The sequence below is a fragment of the Peromyscus maniculatus genome, chromosome 3 (genome assembly GCF_049852395.1).
Source record: "Peromyscus maniculatus bairdii isolate BWxNUB_F1_BW_parent chromosome 3, HU_Pman_BW_mat_3.1, whole genome shotgun sequence".
Taxonomy (NCBI): domain Eukaryota; kingdom Metazoa; phylum Chordata; class Mammalia; order Rodentia; family Cricetidae; genus Peromyscus; species Peromyscus maniculatus.
In genome coordinates, this window is record NC_134854.1 from 147217914 (window position 1) to 147236766 (window position 18853).

The following is an 18853-nucleotide window of genomic DNA, read 5'->3' on the forward strand; positions in this document are numbered from 1 at the left end:
TTGCTCATTTGGTATTGACTCTTACTTTTTTGAAGCTGTCAAAGCCACAGATTTGGTACATTCCTGTCCTTGGCTGAAATACGACGTTTCAACCTTTTGTAGATTTTAAGAAATTCCGAGGTAGGCAAGATAGCTTAGAGAGCAAAAGCACTGGCTACCAAACCTGATGGCCGGTGTGATTCCTGTAACCCGCCAGGTAGAAGGAGAGGACTGACTCACAAGTTGTCTCTGGCCTCCACGTGTGTACCGTGGCGTGTGTATGCCTGCATTCACACAGTGTAAACACGAGGACAGTAGTAAGTGTAGGAAAGTTGAGGACCCTGTCTACTAGAACAGACAGCCAGTCATGGTGGCTCATGTCTGTTAATCCTAGCTCTCAGGATGCTCGGACAGGAAGATTGCTGTGAGTTCTAGACCCTGTCTCGGAGTTTTGTTTTGTTTTATTGTTTTTTAATTAAAAGTTGAAAAGGGAGCTGGGCGGTGGTGGCGTGTGCCTTTAATCCCAGCACTCAGGAGGGAGAGGCAGGCGGATCTCTGTGAGTTCAAGGCCAGCCTGGTCTACAGAGTGAGTTCCAGGATAGGCAGGCTCCAAAGCTACACAGAGAAACCCTGTCTGAAGTTGGGGGGGGGGGGGGGCGAGGGGTGGTTAAAAGAGAAAAGGGACTAGAGAGATGGCCCAGCAGTTAAGAGCACTGACTGATGTTCCAGAAGACACGGGTTCAATTCCCAGGCCATCTGGCTTCTGATCACACCAGGCTAAAAAAAAAGGACCCACGTGACCCCTCTCACTTTCCTTAAAAGCTAGGCGGTGGTTGTGCGCGCCTTTAATCCCAGCATTTGGGAGGCAGAGCCAGGTGGATCTCTGAGTTCGAGGCTAGGACAGGCACCAAAACTACACAGAAAAACCCTGTCCCTGTCTCGTAAAAACATAAAAGGGGGTGGGGGTGGGAGGAAAGAGAGCACTGGCTTTTCTAGAGGACCTGGGCTTGATTCCCAGCATCCCTATGGCAGCTTCAAACCATCTGTAGCTCTAGTCCCAAGGGGATTGGCCTCTGAGGTCACTGCATGCACATGATGCAGACATATATTCAAGTGAGTATTTATACACATAAAATAAAAATAAAATTTAAAATTATTAAAAATTAGAGAAAGCTGGGGATGATGACACACACCTTTAATTCCAACACTCGAAGCAGAGGCAGGTAAATCTTTGTGAGCTCTAGGCCAACCTGACGTACATCTCAGGTTTCAGATCAGCCAGGGTTACGTGGAGATCCCGTCCCAGGGGGGAAAAATTGTTTTTCCTGCCTGGACCTGTTTGTTGGAAGTGTTTCCCACTCTGGAGCCGGCCTGCTGGCTCTGTCTCTCTAGGCTGGTGTCTGCCGTCGGCCCCAGTGCATCCGTCCTCCCGGAAGTGGCTTCACTTGTGCTCACAGCCCTTCCTTCATTTCCTGGAAGCTGGCTGGCTGCTCTTGACTCGGCACAGTGTCTTTTGTTGGTGGTGGGGTTTCTCTGTGAAACAGTCCTGACTGTCCTGGAGCTCATGATGTAGACCAAGCTGGCCTTGAACTCACAGAACTCCGCCTGCCTCTGCCTCTTGAGTTGCTGGGATTAAAGGCATGCGCCACCACCGCCCAGCGTTGGTGTTTTTTAGTTGATACTTGCTAATTGGCCATATTTATGGAGGATAATGTGATAATTTGATACATGGATTCTAACATGTAATTAAAGTAATTGACATTTCCTTCTCTTTAAAAAATTTATTCTTCGGTGGCAGCGTGTATTCCTGCTGTTCCTTTTTCTATTCCACTATTCTTATTAGTTATTAATTTTTACATATGGTCTCACTGTGTAGCACCAGCTGGCCTGCAACTGTTCACATAGGCCAGGCTAGCTTGGAACTCAACAGAGGTTTGTCTGCTTCTACCTCCTGAGCACTTGGATTAAAGATGTTTCCACAAGCAGCCCAGTTATTATTGTATACATGCGTATGCCTGTGCATGCATACCATGGTGTGTGTGTGTGTGTGTGTGTGTGTGTGTGTGTGTGTGTGTGTGTGTTTAGGTATGTCATTCAGCATATAACTTTTGTGTCATCAGGTCTCTCCTTCCGCTTTACATGGGCTCCAGTGATCAAACTAGGTCCTGCCGGGTGGTGGTGGCTCATGCCACTAATCCCAGTAACTGAGGAGGCAGAGGCAGGAGGATCTCTGAGTTCAAGGCCAGCCTGGTCTACAGAGAGTTCCAGGACAGCCAGGACTGTTTGACAGAGAAACCCTGTCTCAAGAAACCAAAGGGGGTAGTGGGTGGGAAACTGGGTTCCTTCCCTGCAGAGCCGTCACTGTGGCCCGCCGTCACTGTGGCCTGCCACCGTTCTTTGTGTCCCTACCTCCCCTGTGTGCGGAACCAAATCCAGGGCCTCACACATACCAGACAGGTGCTAAGCCACCCTCCAGCCTCACACTCCTTACCTACCTTCTTGGAGGGTCTTTCCTGGTCTAGGCAGCTGCCCTTAATCAAGCATACTGCCAATGAAGCCTTCCAGAGTGAGGTGATCAGATTAGGAAAATAGATTTTGAACTGAATTGTGGTTGCTTTACTTTGTTTTTTCTACTTAATTGGGGGGGGGGGGTCGACAAAGTTCTAGAACAGCCCGAGCTGTTACATAGAGAAACCTTATCTTGAGGGAGAAAAATAGCGTGTGCAAGTGCACACCAAGGCAAGAAGATGACATTGGGTCTCTTGGAGCTGGAATTACAGTCATTTGCAAGCTGCCTGAGTGCTAGGATCCAAATTCCAGTCCTCAGGATTGAGCAAGAAGCACTCATGACCACTGAGCCACACTGCTCCAGTCCATTAACCATCCCCCCACCCCACCCCTGTGTGTGTCTGTGTGTGTGTGTCTCCATTCCTTCAATCCCAGCACTTGGGAGGCAGAGGCAGGCGGATCTCTGTGAGTTGAGGCCAGCCTTGTCTACACAATGAGCTCCAGGACATCTGGGACTACACAGAGACTCTTTCTTAGGAAAGGAAAAATAAGTAAATAATAGATAATAGATAATAAATAATAAAAGAATAAAATGAAAAGTCAAGAGGGTTGGAGAGATGGCTTAGCAAGCATGAAGAGCTGAGTGTGGCTCTCCAAAACCCACAGAAATTGCAGGTGGGTGCTGGTCTACCTGTAACCCTAGCACTCATGAACTGGAGTCAGGGACTGCCTAGGTAGCCAGACTGTCAAAAGGAGTAGATCTGGGTTCAGTAAGAGACCCTGCCTCAATTTATATGGTGGAGAGTGATCAAAGAAGACACTCCAACTCACCGCACGCACGCACGCACGCACGCACGCACGCACACACACACACACACACACACACCACCCCTGGCCAGAACTCCTTTTTAAAACTGGTAATCTGTTTGAAGAGTGCTGTTTTTCTCTTCCTGTGGATCCAGTTCAGTTCCCAACCACCTAGAACTCCAACTCCAGGGGTCCACTTCTCTCTTCTGGCCTCCAAGGGCACCTGCACATATACACAATCCGTTACATTTTTTTTTTTTAGACTGGTAATTCTTAATTCCTTGGTTCTTTCTGCCCAGCCCATCATGTATATAACCCAATGAGACACCCTGTTCTTTAGTCTTGGTGAGATTTGTGTGGTATTGCCCCAGGTATCATGTAATACGCAAAGACTGATTCTAGGTCAGGTATGGTGGTGCATTCTATAATCCTAGATAGACAGGAGGCTGAAGGAGGAGGATCACCTTTTGGAGGCCAGCTTGAGCTGTTGAGTTGTTCAGGTTCCTGCCAGATTGAAATCTTTTCAAGCTGTGTAAAATGCAGATCATACATGTGTTGATTGGAAATCTGAAAAAAAAAAACAACTTTTTTTTAAGGAAAATGGATGTAAGTAATGAAAGGGGGAACAATTAATGATAACATGGCTGTTTTCGAGCTTTGAATGATTTGCTGTGTGTGGCCATAGGTACATCTCTTTTCTATAACTTCATTTCTCTTCAAAGTGAAATACCAATTCTGGTTTCTTGAAGTTTGGCAAACGTTTTATGACTCAATGAGATGTACATAAATTTTGTCATAAACACTAAAAATTGTGTTTTGGGGTGGCCCATACTGCTCGGTGGTTGTTCCTATTCATCTGTTATTTTTAGAGAGTGTTTCAGTAAGTAGTCCACACTGGCCTTAGCCTCTAGCTTCCTGAGTGCTGAGATTACAGCCCAGCGCCACTTTGTTGTCTGGTCTAGACATTGAGATCAGGACTTAATTCCCAACTGTGTGGTCAGGGGCTAGACACCAGAATTCCATCAACTACTCTGCTCCATTCCTAGCATTCAGTAGTTATTCCCAGGTGTGATGTGGTGCTCTGTCTCTTTTCAGGTAGAATGGAAGAGTCTCACTTCAATTCTAACCCGTACTTCTGGCCTTCTATCCCCACAGTCTCAGGGCAGGTAAGTGGTATTTGTTTTATTCTCCCCAGTATTCATTTCCGCTCTGAGAAGTGAGTTCTTCGTGGTGTTTCTACTGTGTGGAGGTGGAAGCAAAGACAGACACACCTTGTTTCACTGAGTCCATTATCACTGAGAGTTCCATAGTGTCCAGAAACAGATCATCAACTCCTTGTTCCTTGATCTCAAGGAGAAGACAATGGAACGTCCTTATGGAGCAGACAAGAATCAGGCTTGCTCAGTCTGAAGAGGATACTCCTCTTCCCCTCCTTTTCTTTTAGATTGAAAACACAATGTTCATCAACAAGATGAAGGATCAGCTATTGCCAGAAAAGGGCTGTGGACTGGCGCCACCTCACTACCCCACTTTGCTGACAGTGCCTGCCTCAGTGTCCCTGTCCTCGGGCATTAGCATGGACACAGAGTCCAAGTCAGAACAGCTGACCCCACACAGTCAGGCCTCTGTTACCCAGAACATTACTGTGGTCCCTGTACCGTCCACAGGGCTGATGACTGCAGGTAAGCGCCCTTGCTTCTCTCCAATCTGAGGTGTTGATCTCTCCTGATCAGTACCCCAGTCTGGAGGGCTCTGAGGACATGGGGAGTGGGGATGTGTTTAATTCCTCAATCAGATTTTTATTAAGTGCCTACTGTGTACCTAGCAATGTGCTAGGCATTGTGGGGGATACAAAGAAGTAGAAGATGCGGTCCCTGCCTTTGAGGAGGTGACATTCTTTCCTTCTCTGAATCAAGGAGTCTCCTGTTCTCAGAGGTGGAGAAGAGAAGGGAGTCAATCAAGGGGTAAATCTCACTGTTACCGGGGGGGCTGGGGACGGGGCTAGGAAACCATTGTTCTGTACAGGGTTTGGGAGTTCCTGTGTCGCAGTGGGCTGGAGGGTGGTGGTGAGGGGTTAATTAGACAACTGTCTGGGGGAAATGAAATAGATTAGGTCAGAGGTGAACAGCATGACCCCATCTTTTTTTTCTGCCAATCCTAGGTCCTGGTTTGGTAATCACATCCCCCTCAGGCTCTCTTGTGACCACAGCCTCATCAGCTCAGACCTTCCCTATTTCGGCTCCCATGATTGTCTCAGCTCTTCCCCCTGGCTCACAAGCCCTGCAGGTGGTCCCTGACCTCTCCAAGAAGGTAGCATCAACCCTAACTGAGGAAGGAGGCGGAGGTGGTGGTGGAGGTGGCAATGTGGCTCCTCCTAAACCTCCTCGGGGCCGCAAGAAGAAGCGGATGCTGGAATCAGGGCTTCCTGAGATGAATGACCCTTACGTCCTTGCCCCCGATGACGATGACCATCAGAAAGATGGCAAGACCTACAGGTAGGACTCAAAGCCAGGGGCACGATGGGTTTGAGGGTCACTGTTTCGAGCCTCCCCTATCTTCTTTGGGTCCTGCCCCAAGTCGGGCTCTGCTCTCAGCAGCTGTCCACCTGAGCGCCACTTGCATGTCCAGGTGCCCTGTGCTTTGATAGGAAGGTGCAGCTGGTAGACCCCTCGTTCCACTGCCCCTTTGAGAACTCAGCTTGCCATGCTCCTTAAGTGATTTTTGAGTGACAGGAGAGTTTCTCTCTTTTAATAAAGTTTCAGACTGGGCTCCAGTGTCTGTAGCCCCCTTTTTTCCTTTCTGTTTCTTATTTTCAAGAAGTCTTTCTGGTAAGCACCTTAGCTAACCCTGTGCCTTCCGCCAGCTCTTGGGCTGTGTTGAGCCCTGAGCCCGTTAGCCCCTGCATGGTTGGGATGGGAGGAATAGTATTCTTATAAAATGACTTGTTTGCTCACTCCAATTCACAGAAGTCATTTTGATCCTCCACTTTCTCTCCCATTGTCCCCTCCAAAAGAGCATATGCGTATTTGCATGTGGCACTGTGTAGAGAAGTCCTTGCCCTTTGAACGTTGAAACAACTTGAATCTCATTGAGAGCTGTCAGGGTCCCTAGTGGGTTTTGGAGACTTGGTCCCAATGTGCACAATGGGTTGTTTATCACAGCTTTGACATATATAGACAGGGGCAGATGTGCATGGCTGGGAGACTGGTTCTGTCCTTAGTGTACCGAGATGGGCAATGTTGTTCCCATTTTAGGAGCGAAGGGAACTGCGGCACAGGAAATGGACAGAGCCTTGGGCTCATGGATTCAGTTCCCGGCTCCACCACGAACTTGCTGTGTGACCCTGGGCAAGTCCTTTTCCCCTCTCTGCGCCTCAGTTTCCTCATCTGTAAAATGGGGAGAATTCTTTGTATGCCTCCCATTTGTTGGGAGTATAGATAATCTTTAAAATGTTGGGAAGTTCAGAAAGATGAGAGCTAATCATTACTTAGCATTATTTACTTGAATTGTATAGTTCTATGGAGAGTATCCACAAGTACACTGTTTAAATACCTCTTTCTACGTGAAAAAGAGGGCGGTGTTGCTATGCAGAATATATTGAGCACTGCAGAATTCCAGCTGTAATTCAGAAGTTCATTGTAGCTTTATTATTACAGGTGTACCCCACTTTATACAATAAGTGTTCCTGGAAAATGTTTACATCATACCATATTATAAAGGTACCTGACAAGTTTGATTCATTTAAAGGCATTCTTTTATTATATCAGTTGAAATGAAAATCCCTTTTAACTTGATTGTGTAGATACCTGGAATTTTTTTTTTTTTTAATGTATTTGCTTAAAGTGAGGTCATTGTGACAGGAGATGCATTTATATGACATGTTGAAGTAGTGGAGGCAGCCCTTCTGGTTGACTAGGACCCTCAATTCTGCCAGTTCATTTTTCTCTCCATACTAAAATTATTCTGAATTTCCCAACTATGTATGAATATATACATGTATATGTATAAAGAATTGTGAATACACAGTTGGAAGGAAGCCTTCTAGGACCTTCTACCTTCAGTGTTTTTGAAATTCTTGAAAGCTTCCACACTTGATTAAAGGGAACCCTGAAATTGTTCTGTGACTAATTATATCCTAGTTGAAAAATATTCCTTCAGAAACTTAAAATTCTAAAGTCCAAAGGAATCTTCCAAATCACAAAGAATTCTGGCTTTCTTTCTTATTGTGCAATTGAACTTAAAAAATAATCCTGAAGCTGGGCGGTGGTGGTGCACGCCTTTAGTCCCAGCACTCGGGAGACAGAGGTGGGTGGATCTCTGTGAGTTCAAGCCCAGCCTGGCCTACAGAGTGAGTTCCAGGACAGCCAGGGCTGCACAGAGAAACTCTGTCGCAAACAAAAACAAAAACAGAGTCCTGGTTTTGGTGCCTGTGTATGTGAACTCCTTCTGTCCCAGTTGTCAGGAGCATGACTGGGTATTGGAGGAATTAGGTGCTATGGACAAGTCAGCTTAGCTCAAAGGCTTTGTTCTCATCTATGAAATAAATGGGAAGGTCAGTCAGATTGATCAATTGTATGAAAGTATTTTGAGGGGAAATGTGAACATTTAAATTGTTGTCAGCATCTTAGAAAGAAAAGGCTGGGATAATAATTCAAAGTGATTATTGAATCCCAGGCCATTGTATTGCCTACCATCCTTACTGTGTCTGGTACACATGGTGTCCATTGAAGTAATGGACTAAATGATGTTTGGTGTTAGCTTTGCCTTCCCACTGCCACAGCAACCTGAATCAGATTTCTAACCACCCAGTACCCTACAGTAAAGGACTTATTTGACTTCTTAGGGCTTCCAGAGTTTTAAAATACAGGTTAAATATTCCCTGTCCAAAAGTGGTTGAGAATTTGGCTTTTTTTCAAATTTTGGAATATTTGTACATATATAATGAGATACCTTGGGGATTGGGCCCAAATCTGATCATGGAAACTTGTTAAGCTGGATGTGGTGACTGGAACACACCAGCAATCTCAGTACTCAGGAGGCTGAGGCAGGAGGATCAGGAGTTCAGTGCCATCCTGGTCTATGTAGCCTCTCAAACCAAAAACAGAGTCAGTTGCTGTGGTGCTCTGTGAGACTGTTGGGTCTGCCAGCCTGTCTTCGTCCTGACTCAGGAAGGTGTAACTTCCCCTCTCCAGACAGTGGTTCAAACTTAGCGGTGCTCTCCTTTACACTCTGGACTTTCTCACACTTTGTCTGGTTTATCCAACTCATGTAACCTCGGGGCCGTCCTGGGGCCGAACCTTCATGCCTAACTCAAAAAGGCATGGCTTTCTTCTCCATCTCCCTCCTTCAGGCATCTGCCAGACTTTACAGCTTGCCTTCTCTGCAGTTTTTCTTTTGAACTTTAATACAACTGTATCCAAGCTTTCAATAAAAGAAAGGCATTAATTTGTTTCAAATATACCTTATATAGGTAGCCTAAAGGTAATTCTACATAGTATTTTTAGGGAGCCTGTGTTTTGACTTCCTGTACCATGAAATAACATGTTGAATTTTCCACTTGTGATGTGATGTCAGTGCTTAGAAAGTTTTGGTTTGTATTAGGGAGGCACAGCCTATGCTTCAATGGTCACCTGAGATGAGTGCCTTCACCTGGCAGTTAGTCAGTCAGTCAGTCAGCCTCTGCAGGAATAAATACTTCTAGTGCCAGGACTACGGGGTTAGCTCAGTTTGTGGCATTACAGTGAATAGCTTGCCCTTTGACAAATGGTTTTTGGAGTGTTGGGGTTCCTTTTTACAGGATTAGGAGAATACCTGCCAGGTTATTTTGAGTAGAAACAAAGGTGCTTTAAAGGGCCTACCCCAGTCCCTGTCAGTCTCGAGCAGCAGTTCTGGTCCTCATGCTGGCCATCTGACCGTTGGCATTGGCATCATACCCTGATGAATCCTTGTAGACTTGTTATTCTGTTGCCAGTGCTTTGTTTTGTTTTGAGACAGGCTGGCCTTGAACTCGATTGTTCCTCAAGTGCTGGAATCACAGGCATGTGCCATTGCAGCCAGTTTGTCAGTCTAGTTTCAGTTAGTTTTTCAGTCTTCTCTAATTAAGGCTTTGAAGATTTCTGTCTGGTTTCTTAACACAGAGTCTCTCACTGTAGCCCAAGCTGGAATACAAGCCCATCGCAGGCCTGCCTTAGACTCCCGAGTGCTAGGACTATTTTCTTTTTCATAATTGACTTACACTTCAGGGGTGATGGGGTTTGAATTAAAATGTGTGGATTAAATTTACTCTTTGAATTCCAGTGTGTTGGGGCTGAGGATACAGTTCTGTAGTGGAGCACTTCCTGGTGTGTGGCAAGGCCTGGGTTCATGCCCCAGCACTTTAAAACATTTTTTAAGCAATGAACATGTTATACCTGAACTGAGAAATTTTAGTTATCTAAGGAACTTATTTTGTAACTTTAGTTCAGTGTCCTATAAGTGGCATTATGTCCAGTTGCTAACCTTATCTTTGTAAAATACTTGCATCATCATTGGCTCACCCATCCAAACTGAGACTGTTAGCAATAATGGCATTTTATTAATAAAGAACATTTAGCTTACCTTTGGTGGTCCTGGGTGCTTGCTGGCCCTTCTAGAGGCAAAAGTGAGTATCTTCATTTTAAAGAGCAGAAGATTGAGATGTAGGTTAACAGGCAAACTGCAATTGACTGTTGGACTAGAGCCCGGGTATCTGGACTCCCATTGACTGTTTACTTTGGACCATGCTGATCTTTCCGGCAGTGTTTGGGTGTCTCAGTCGATAGCCAATGACTGATAAACTGGTAGTCAAAGTTTTCTTCAGACTTTGAAAATTGGTTATCAGTCTCTAGGATCTTAGTGAAAGCATTAATACAGAGACCACAACAGTGATACCATTTTCTCAAAGGGAATTTGTTCTATACTTGATCACAGCTATTTTCAAAAAATTCTTCTGAAAAGAATGCAAGAATCATCATCCCATACCCTTTGATGCCCAGTTTACAAAGATAAGGTGGAGAGGAGAGCAGCTTACCCCAGTGTCCTGGCTTCCAGACCACTTCCCTTTCTGCTAACTCACAGTGTACCCTGGCAAGCTGTTTCTAACTCATGTGTAAAAAGCTTGTACTCAATAAAGTCTAAGAGGATATGGCTTAACTTTCAGAGAGACCTCCTTATTTGATATTGTTGTGTAGTGTCAGAACAGGAAGGATCCACTGATTCAGGTGACCAGGAAAAGTATATTCAGGTGCTGTTCATTTAACCCAGGAGTGCCAGCATTGGCTTCATGTGCTAAGAAAAAGGAAAGGTTTAGCATAGAGTATCATTACTTTTCAATTCTTTTTTCTTGTTAAGATTTAAGGATTATAATCTACTACTAACCGTTACCTTGGCTTGTTTCAAAAGTGGGTCTGATTTGATTGGCTTGAGACTGGGAGCAAGGGCAGGTGATTAATGGAACATCAGCTATAGGGTAGAGATCAGATATGGGTTGGGAAAGCCCCTCTAAACAATTCTGGTACTTTCCATCTCCATCTCTTCAGCCGTCACTACAAAAAGGAAGTAGGGAAAGTCACTGAGAAGATAACTGTCTGGAGATGGAAGATCTTAATCTAATCAGTTTTTCTTCATTATTGCATGGGGGGGGGCTTGAAAAATAAGAGACAGATAAACATGGAGAAGCTAGGAATGGGAGTTACCTCGAGAAGTTTGAAACTTTAACTAGGCTAGCCCAATAAACATCTCTATCAGTGGTTCTCAACCTGTGGGTCATGTCCCCTTTTGGGGGTGTCAAACAACCCTTTCACAGGGGTTGCCTAAAGCCATTGGGAAACATATTTACAATTCATAGCAGTAGCAAAATTACAGTTATGAAGAGCAATGAGATAATTGTGTGGTTGGAGGACACCACATCAGGAGGAACTGCATTAAAGGGTCACAGTATTAGGAAGGTTGAGAACCACTGCTCTGTATTCACCCAGATCATAATATTTACCTGGCTTACCAGGGTTGAATGCTTATTTTTGTACACTTAGGGTATCTAGTCATTTATTAAGCATTTATTGGGTATTTTTGAGTGCTTGACACTGTGTTAGGTTAGGCAATAAAGAGAAATAAGAAGCTGGCCATGATGAAACATAGCTATAATCCCAGCATTTGGGAGGTAAGAAATAAGAGGGTCATGAGTTCAAGGCCAGCCTGAGCTACATAATGAGTTCAAGGCCAGCTTGAGCTGCATGAGACCCTCTCTTTGAACAGAAAAAGCTACAAGCCTCACCATGTAGTTGGCACAGGAGATGGGGTCAGTTAGACGGGCTTCTCTCGGCAGGCGTGAGGCCCAGCAGCAGCTCCTGGTTGAAGGCTCTAATATCATCGCCCTTGCTTGGCCAGGTGCCGGATGTGCTCACTGACCTTCTACTCAAAGTCGGAGATGCAGATCCACTCCAAGTCCCACACCGAGACCAAGCCCCACAAGTGCCCGCACTGCTCCAAGACCTTCGCCAACAGCTCCTACCTGGCCCAGCACATCCGAATCCACTCGGGGGCCAAGCCCTACAGTTGTAACTTTTGTGAGAAATCCTTCCGCCAGCTCTCCCACCTGCAGCAGCACACCCGGTAAGGCTGCTCTCACCCCTGCCTGGCCGTAACCCCCCAGGCCGTGTGGCCTGTGCCAGCTCTTCTCTCCTTTGCCTTTTGAAATCTTATTCTTTTGTTACTGTCTGAAAAGTAAACCGTGTATCCTAGCAGTGTGGGGGGCCTTGAAAATTGTGATTTCCGGTCCCCAACTCTGGAACAATTTTTGTGGTTTCTCTCTGTGTCTGTTTGGAAATCTTCTACAGAGCAGACCCTGCTTTTACTATATGCTTCAGTTCAGAGCCATGGTGTGCATTCAACTTCAGGTCCATGGGGAACAGGCGGTATTGGCCTATGTTCAAATTGCTATTTGGAAACAGGGTAACTGTGGTGAGTGTGCAACCTTAGGAAGGGTTGACAAGACTGAATACTGTAAGGTCACCAAGAGCCGTGGGTTGCAGCTCTTCATCATCTCACTGCCATTCTAGCCACCGACTTGCAGTCAGCAACAACCTAGACGTGGGTGTCCTCTTCATTAGCCTCTCCAGCCGGAGCTTGATTGGGAGGAGGGAGGAGGGGGTGCTCTCATCCGTCAAGCAACATCATTTCACCCAGCAGAGAGCTGAGCCCGTGGTGTCGAACTGCTTCCTCCTCCCCCCTTCCCTCCTCTCCTCTCCGGCAGGATTCACTCCAAGATGCACACGGAGACCATCAAGCCCCACAAGTGCCCGCACTGCTCCAAGACCTTCGCCAACACCTCCTACCTGGCCCAGCACCTCCGAATCCACTCGGGGGCCAAGCCCTACAACTGTTCCTACTGCCAGAAGGCCTTCCGCCAGCTCTCCCACCTCCAGCAGCACACACGGTAAGGGAGAGGGGCGGGCTACTGATCCCGCCCCGCTGGCATGCCCTCCCCAACCCCCGCCCCGGACACACACAACCACCCGCATGCGGGGGGCGGGGGAGAGACCTGGCTGGAGGTGAGACCTGGCTGGAGGAGAATATGACTGGCAACAGAGAGAAAAGAACTGGATGCCAAGAGAACCTTTCTGGAGCACAAACCATTTCAAAAAGACACAGTGATTGCTTGGTATTTCTTGATTGATTAAAGAGAGACAAACTTGGAACAAAGACGACCATCTCCTTCACTTTCCTCCCTGAAAATACCAAGCACACATCTTACCAGATTTCTTCTTTGGTGCTAAGCAGAGACATTCGATTTCAGAAGACCTTCTGGCCCTCAAGACACTAATTACGAGTGGGAGACATAATCAGATATAAGCTGGCACCAGCCTGGATATCATACTCACAGCAACAAGCAAGAGTCCAAGGAATGTAGTCCAAGAGTAGAGCACAAACGGAAACAGAACTGCAAGCAAACTGAAGGAGCGCCTGCGTCATCAAGAGGATGCTCACCTCTGATCCATCACTGTGGCCTTACTAGGGGAAGGGAGTCTGACACTAGAAGAGCTGACGGTTTCCTTTGGTGATATCTCAAGATGAAGTGGAGTCCAGACTCTGGGCAATTGGCCATCTCACCCTGCTTCTTATGGATGTGATGTTCTTACCTAAAAGTGATCAGACACTGTCTTGAATTTGCTGTCGTCATGTATTTGAGGCTTTATCACAGATGGTTCTGAAGTCCCTGAAAAGGAGCAGGTGTTGGTGCATCCTCCTGTCTTGAGCTTATCATAGTAGATAGAGGGCCCTGTGGTGTAGGGAAGGTTAGATTGGTTCTAACCTCAGGATTTCCTGTCGTTAAGGGCTTAGCCTGGGGGAAAAATCCCTAGGAATTTCCATGAGTTTCCACTAATGTCACCACTACTTTTAACAATCATTGTAACTTGTCCTTTGATTTCAGAACTATCTCTGGCTATGATGCTCAAGGTTGAAGGAACAGTTTCTGCCTATAGGGTGGGGACCAAGGAGAAAGTGTTATGTATTTTTCTTTTTTCCTTACAATTGTAGTTACCTTTTGTTTCTGAACATTCACTGCGGGGTGGTTACTATAGGAGCAGATTTATACACCAAATCATGATCTGCCTGTGTCCTGGATGTCGAGGCCGAAGTCCCTTTTCTCCCAGCACAGTGAGGCTCTCCTTGAGCTCAGTGCTACAGGCAGTGACCAGAAATGAGGCACTTGAAACCACTCCAGGTCAGAGAGGAGCTCAAGCTAGTGCCTCCTGCAGGTGCATCTGAGCAGCGTCCTCAGGAGACAACCTGAAGAACCTGAGTCTGGTACGGAGCTAGTCTAGAGTGACCTTGCTGATGGCCATACTCTTTTTTTTCATCCTGTGCAGAATCCACACCGGTGACAGACCATACAAATGTGCACACCCGGGCTGTGAGAAGGCCTTCACACAACTCTCCAACCTGCAGGTGAGTGTCTGGTTTCCACAGAAGACCTTGAGTTTGAGACTTGGGAGAGACATTTGGCTAGTACAGATTCTCAGAGGTTTTCAGAAGAACTAAATTCTCTTTAAAATTACTGAGGTGAAGCTGGACCTGCTAGCCTTTAATCCCAGCTACTTGGAAGGCTGAGGCAGAGGATCCATACTTCAAGGCCTGGCTGTGATACAAAATGAGCTCAGGTCAGCCTGGGCAACTTAATGATAACAGTTTCTCAACATTTAAGAAAATAAAAGAGTTGAGGAGTTAGCTCCCCAACAGACAGCAAAGTGCTTGCCACAAACATGAAGGTGTGATTGATCCCTAGATCCCACTTTAAAAAAAAAAAAACAATAGTAGTTTTGGTATGAGCTTGTTACCCCAGCACTGGGAAAGTGGACAAAGGCAGGTCTTTGGAGCGCTCTGGCCAGCCATCTTGACCACATTGGCTAGCTCCAGGCCAATCAGAGGTTATGTCTGAGAAAACAAGGTGGGGGCTCCTGAGTAGTGACACCAAAGTTGTCACCAGCCACCACATGCGTGTGCAACTGGACACACACCCAAAATATTGTTTTTAAAAGACTAAGGGCTAATGAGATGGCTCAGTGGTTAAACATACTTATCATGCAAGCCTGACTACCTGAGTTGGACCCCTAGAGCCAACAGTGGAGGAAGAGAACTGACTCATAAAAGGCATCCATTATATTCTACCCATGTGCCGTGGCAGGCACACCCACAATAATAAAATTTAAAGGAAAAAAAAAGATTGGTTCTGTAGCTCACTAATGGTGCTTGCCTATATGTGCCAGGCTATAGTAGGTTCATGGTACAATACCACATTGTAACAAAACAGTACCCTTGGGTGGCTAGGAATGGTGGCATGTGCTGGACTACATAGTCAGAAGAGACAGAAAATCAGCGTCTGGAGAAATGACTGAGCTTAGAGTTTAGAGTACCCATGTCAGGTAGCTTACCGCCACCTACCTAGAACTCCAACTCCAGGGAACCCAGTGCTCTTCTGACCTCCCCAGGCACATGTACAAATATGTATATAAAAATAAATGTTCAAAAACAGCCGACAACCTGGGCTACATGAAACTCTCTCAGAAAACAAAGCAAAAAAGTAATCACAATATATAAAACAATTGCATGTTAGCATTAATAGAAATAAATATTCCCAAATCCCACTAAAGGAATTTAATGGGAGAATGATATTCTTTCACATTTTGTAAGGTCCCCCGCCCCCCACAGCCCACTCTAGGCAAGCACTCTACCACTGAGCAACACACCCGGTCTTTGTGATTTTTTTTTTTTTAAACTTAAATGGTGTGTTGTGTAACTCAGACTGCCTTGCACCTGTCATCCTAACTCTTCAGTCTTTTAAGTAGATGTGTGCTGCAACGACCGGGGTTTTGCACGTTTCTTCAGTCTTTGGCGTAGCTAAAAGTGAAGACACTCTGGTCTGACACAGTCAGTCTGTAACATGAGAGAACAAGAGTGCAGAGGCAGACACTTGTATTTTGTGTGTGTGGCTGTGTTGTGACTGTTTACGCATGAGTAGAGGTAACACTTGGATGTCTGCCTCTATAGCGCTCTGCCTCATTTTTCAGACTTTGGTACTGCAGCTAGAGTTCACCATACTTGACTAGACCAGTAAACCTGGGGCATCCTCCTGTTTCCGCCCTGCCCAGCACTGAGATTCTTGGTGCATGCCATCACACCCTGCTCTTAGGTGGATGCTGAGGGTGTGAAGTGGGGCTCTTAACACACAGCAAGCACTCTACCCACTGGCTCTCCTCAGTCCTTGTCTCGGTATTTTGAAGAGTTTTGATTATGTGAGCCCCTGGAAGAGGGAGACCAGGTAGGTGTAGGTCGTCGTAACTTTCCAGACCCTGGATTCATGCCGTATGGTAGACATCGCCCCTTAGCCACTAGTCGTGACGTTTCATCCAGAGCCTTCTGTACTGCCTTCTTGTAGAAAGGGAAGCTAGGATGGCCTCTGCTTACCCCAGGCTCTCCTGCCATAAAGGCCAAGGGAGGAACGGTACTCATTTTGGTTTCTCTCATTTGTTTAGTCTCACAGACGGCAGCACAACAAAGATAAACCCTTCAAGTGCCACAATTGTCACCGAGCGTATACAGACGCAGCCTCACTGGAGGCTCACTTGTCTACACATACGGTGAAGCACGCCAAGGTGTACACCTGCACAATCTGTAGTCGGGCGTACACATCGGTAAGTGCCTGCTGCTTTCCTTCCCGATGCAAGTCTGCTGGTGAACGGCTTGTCGGGTACTTGCCCCTGCTCTCTCTCGCTGAGTAGATAGTCAGTAATCAGAGATAATGAACGCCATAAGCAGTGGTTCTTCATTAGACATACAAGACGAGCTTTTGTGATGGAGAAAGGTTTCGGGTATTTTCTGTGATATTCTAGAACAAGATTATCAAATGGCTTCACTCAGAGATGGGTGAGAAAAAGAACTTTCTCTCTGCCAGCTCAGTGTCCATGGTGACTTCTAAAAGTCCCAGTCCTTTGCCTCACTCCAGAATAACTGACCCTTTACAGCCGTTACAGGGTAAGAGCCCAGAGTGATAGCTGCAGGTCATCTCTTTGCTTCCTTTCATCTAAACTTCTCTTTACCATCTCTCTAGGAAACATACCTTATGAAACATATGCGCAAACACAACCCTCCTGATCTTCAGCAACAAGTGCAAGCAGCGGCGGCGGCGGCAGCAGTGGCTCAGGCCCAGGCCCAGGCCCAGGCTCAGGCCCAGGCCCAGGCCCAGGCTCAGGCCCAGGCCCAGGCTCAGGCCCAGGCCCAGGCCCAGGCCCAGGCTCAGGCTCAGGCTCAGGCTCAGGCCCAGGCTCAGGCCCAGGCCCAGGCCCAGGCCCAGGCTCAGGCCCAGGCTTCCCAGGCATCACAGCAGCAGCAACAACAGCAACAGCCACCACCACCACAACCACCACACTTCCAGTCCCCTGGGGCAGCTCCCCAAGGTGGGGGTGGTGGGGACAGCAACCCGAACCCTCCACCCCAGTGTTCCTTTGACCTGACCCCCTATAAGACGGCAGAGCATCATAAAGACATCTGCCTCACTGTCACCACCAGCACCATCCAGGTGGAGCACCTGGCCAGCTCTTAGAGATCCGTACTGCCATCCACTGGAAAGAGGGAGAAGAAGTTCTGGTCCCTCCTATGTCAACTCGTCTTGTTGGGAAAGTTCTCTTCTTCCTTGACAAGTCCTGTCTCCAGCTCCTTGGTCCTCAGGCATGGCTTCCTCCGCAAGATAACCATCCTTATCTCAGCTGCTCCTGATTGACAAAGGAATCCTGAGCTGATAGTGTTATCCAACAGCCCCATGCAAGCAGAGCTTTTAAAACTGGGGGTTGGTGCTTGAGAGAGGATCTGCTATGACCTCACATCTTGTCCAGTGTGGGCACTGACCTTTCTCTCTTCTCATCCTCAAAGTTGGGGCCGATAGAAGGCTAGCGGCTGGCCTCCCAGATAACAGAAAAGGAAGCTCTAAACGCAACCAGCCTTCCGTTCTACGCTTACCTGTAAAAGAACAGGTTTTGCACGTGGCCTGACCCCTGTGAGCCATTTTCTTTCCCTTACATGGTCTCACTTCCTATTGGGTGGTGACTCTACCTTTTTATTTGTAAGGGGGACAGTAGCTGATACATGGTCGCCAAGGTGCCAGAGATTCCCCAGGTGACCAAGGGTGGTATAAGAGTATGGGTTATGATTTTTCCTTCAAGTCTCCTTCCTTCTCTGCCAACCAAGGGCCTATATACTCCGCCTCACCACCCCAGTCCAAGGAGCTGTGGGAGCTGTGTTCTCTGCAAAACCCCAGCCAGGTTATTGCAGAGAAGGGAGAAGTCAGAGCACACACAAGGACTGGACTTAGCTCCCTAGGTGCCACGGTCAGATGCCAGACATGGATTTATATATAAATATATATATATAAATATATATATATATACCTGCTCATCACGGCCATCTTTGTTGTAACCATTTCTGTGTTTATAAATGCATTATCTCTGAGAATTTTCATATTGATGTTTTGTTTTTGTCTTATTTTTCTCCACCTTGTCCTCTGGCCATGGCATTTTAATTTTCTTTTACCTTTTAATTTTTTAAATCACGGCAGATTTCAGAGAAAAGAAAATTAAAATAATCAGGAATTATACAGTTGTTATAAAGCAATTTAAAATGAAAATTCTTATGTACAAACTAAGGGGTGTTTTTAGAACATTGTATAGAAATAAATTCATGTTTAAGGATGAGAGCAGTGAGCTACTGATGTAAGCTAGCATGGGAAAAGCTATTTGGGGAGATATTCAGGACAGCATTAAGTACTTAAACTGGAATGTGTGAAGAATGAGTGCTTGTGTGATAAGCCCCTGTGTGAATCCTCACCCACTTCCAGTTTAGGAACATTTGTGTACAAATTCTGTCCTGGGGATTGCTTGCCTACTACATCCGTGGTGAGAGCAAGGTTTCATTTAACAAAACAGCTATATTCCTTACCCTTCACACATCAAAAAAAAAGGGGGGCGGGGGAGGTATGGCCTCTTCAAAGGAC

General features: G+C 46.4%; 1 protein-coding gene and 1 long non-coding RNA gene across 16 annotated transcripts in view; one reads left to right on the plus strand and one right to left on the minus strand.

Annotated features, from left to right (window-relative positions):
- The window catches only part of Znf384 (zinc finger protein 384), a 30251-nt gene extending 11936 nt beyond the window's left edge, over window positions 1-18315 (plus strand). For 4 of the 12 annotated variants that reach the window (XM_015985672.3, XM_076567966.1, XM_042274116.2 and 1 more), the window contains exons 3-12: window positions 4390-4460; window positions 4739-4976; window positions 5211-5258; window positions 5456-5789; window positions 6549-6641; window positions 11698-11922; window positions 12563-12745; window positions 14181-14259; window positions 16344-16502; window positions 16919-18315. In XM_015985672.3, coding sequence (XP_015841158.1) covers window positions 4395-4460; window positions 4739-4976; window positions 5211-5258; window positions 5456-5789; window positions 6549-6641; window positions 11698-11922; window positions 12563-12745; window positions 14181-14259; window positions 16344-16502; window positions 16919-17410 — 1917 coding nt within the window. In that variant the 5' untranslated portion in view covers window positions 4390-4394 and the 3' untranslated portion in view covers window positions 17411-18315. The remainder of the gene's footprint in view (window positions 1-4389; window positions 4461-4738; window positions 4977-5210; window positions 5259-5455; window positions 5790-6548; window positions 6642-11697; window positions 11923-12562; window positions 12746-14180; window positions 14260-16343; window positions 16503-16918) is intronic. The other 8 variants (XM_076567967.1, XM_015985676.3, XM_015985679.3 and 5 more) reach the window with 8 other exon arrangements.
- The window catches only part of LOC121828119 (uncharacterized), a 28585-nt gene continuing 10629 nt past the window's right edge, over window positions 898-18853 (minus strand). For 2 of the 4 annotated variants that reach the window (XR_013050167.1, XR_006070596.2), the window contains one exon: window positions 7707-13448. This is a non-coding gene — a long non-coding RNA (uncharacterized LOC121828119). Of the gene's footprint in view, window positions 3518-3758; window positions 13449-18853 lie in introns of those variants that run through there. The other 2 variants (XR_013050165.1, XR_013050166.1) reach the window with 2 other exon arrangements.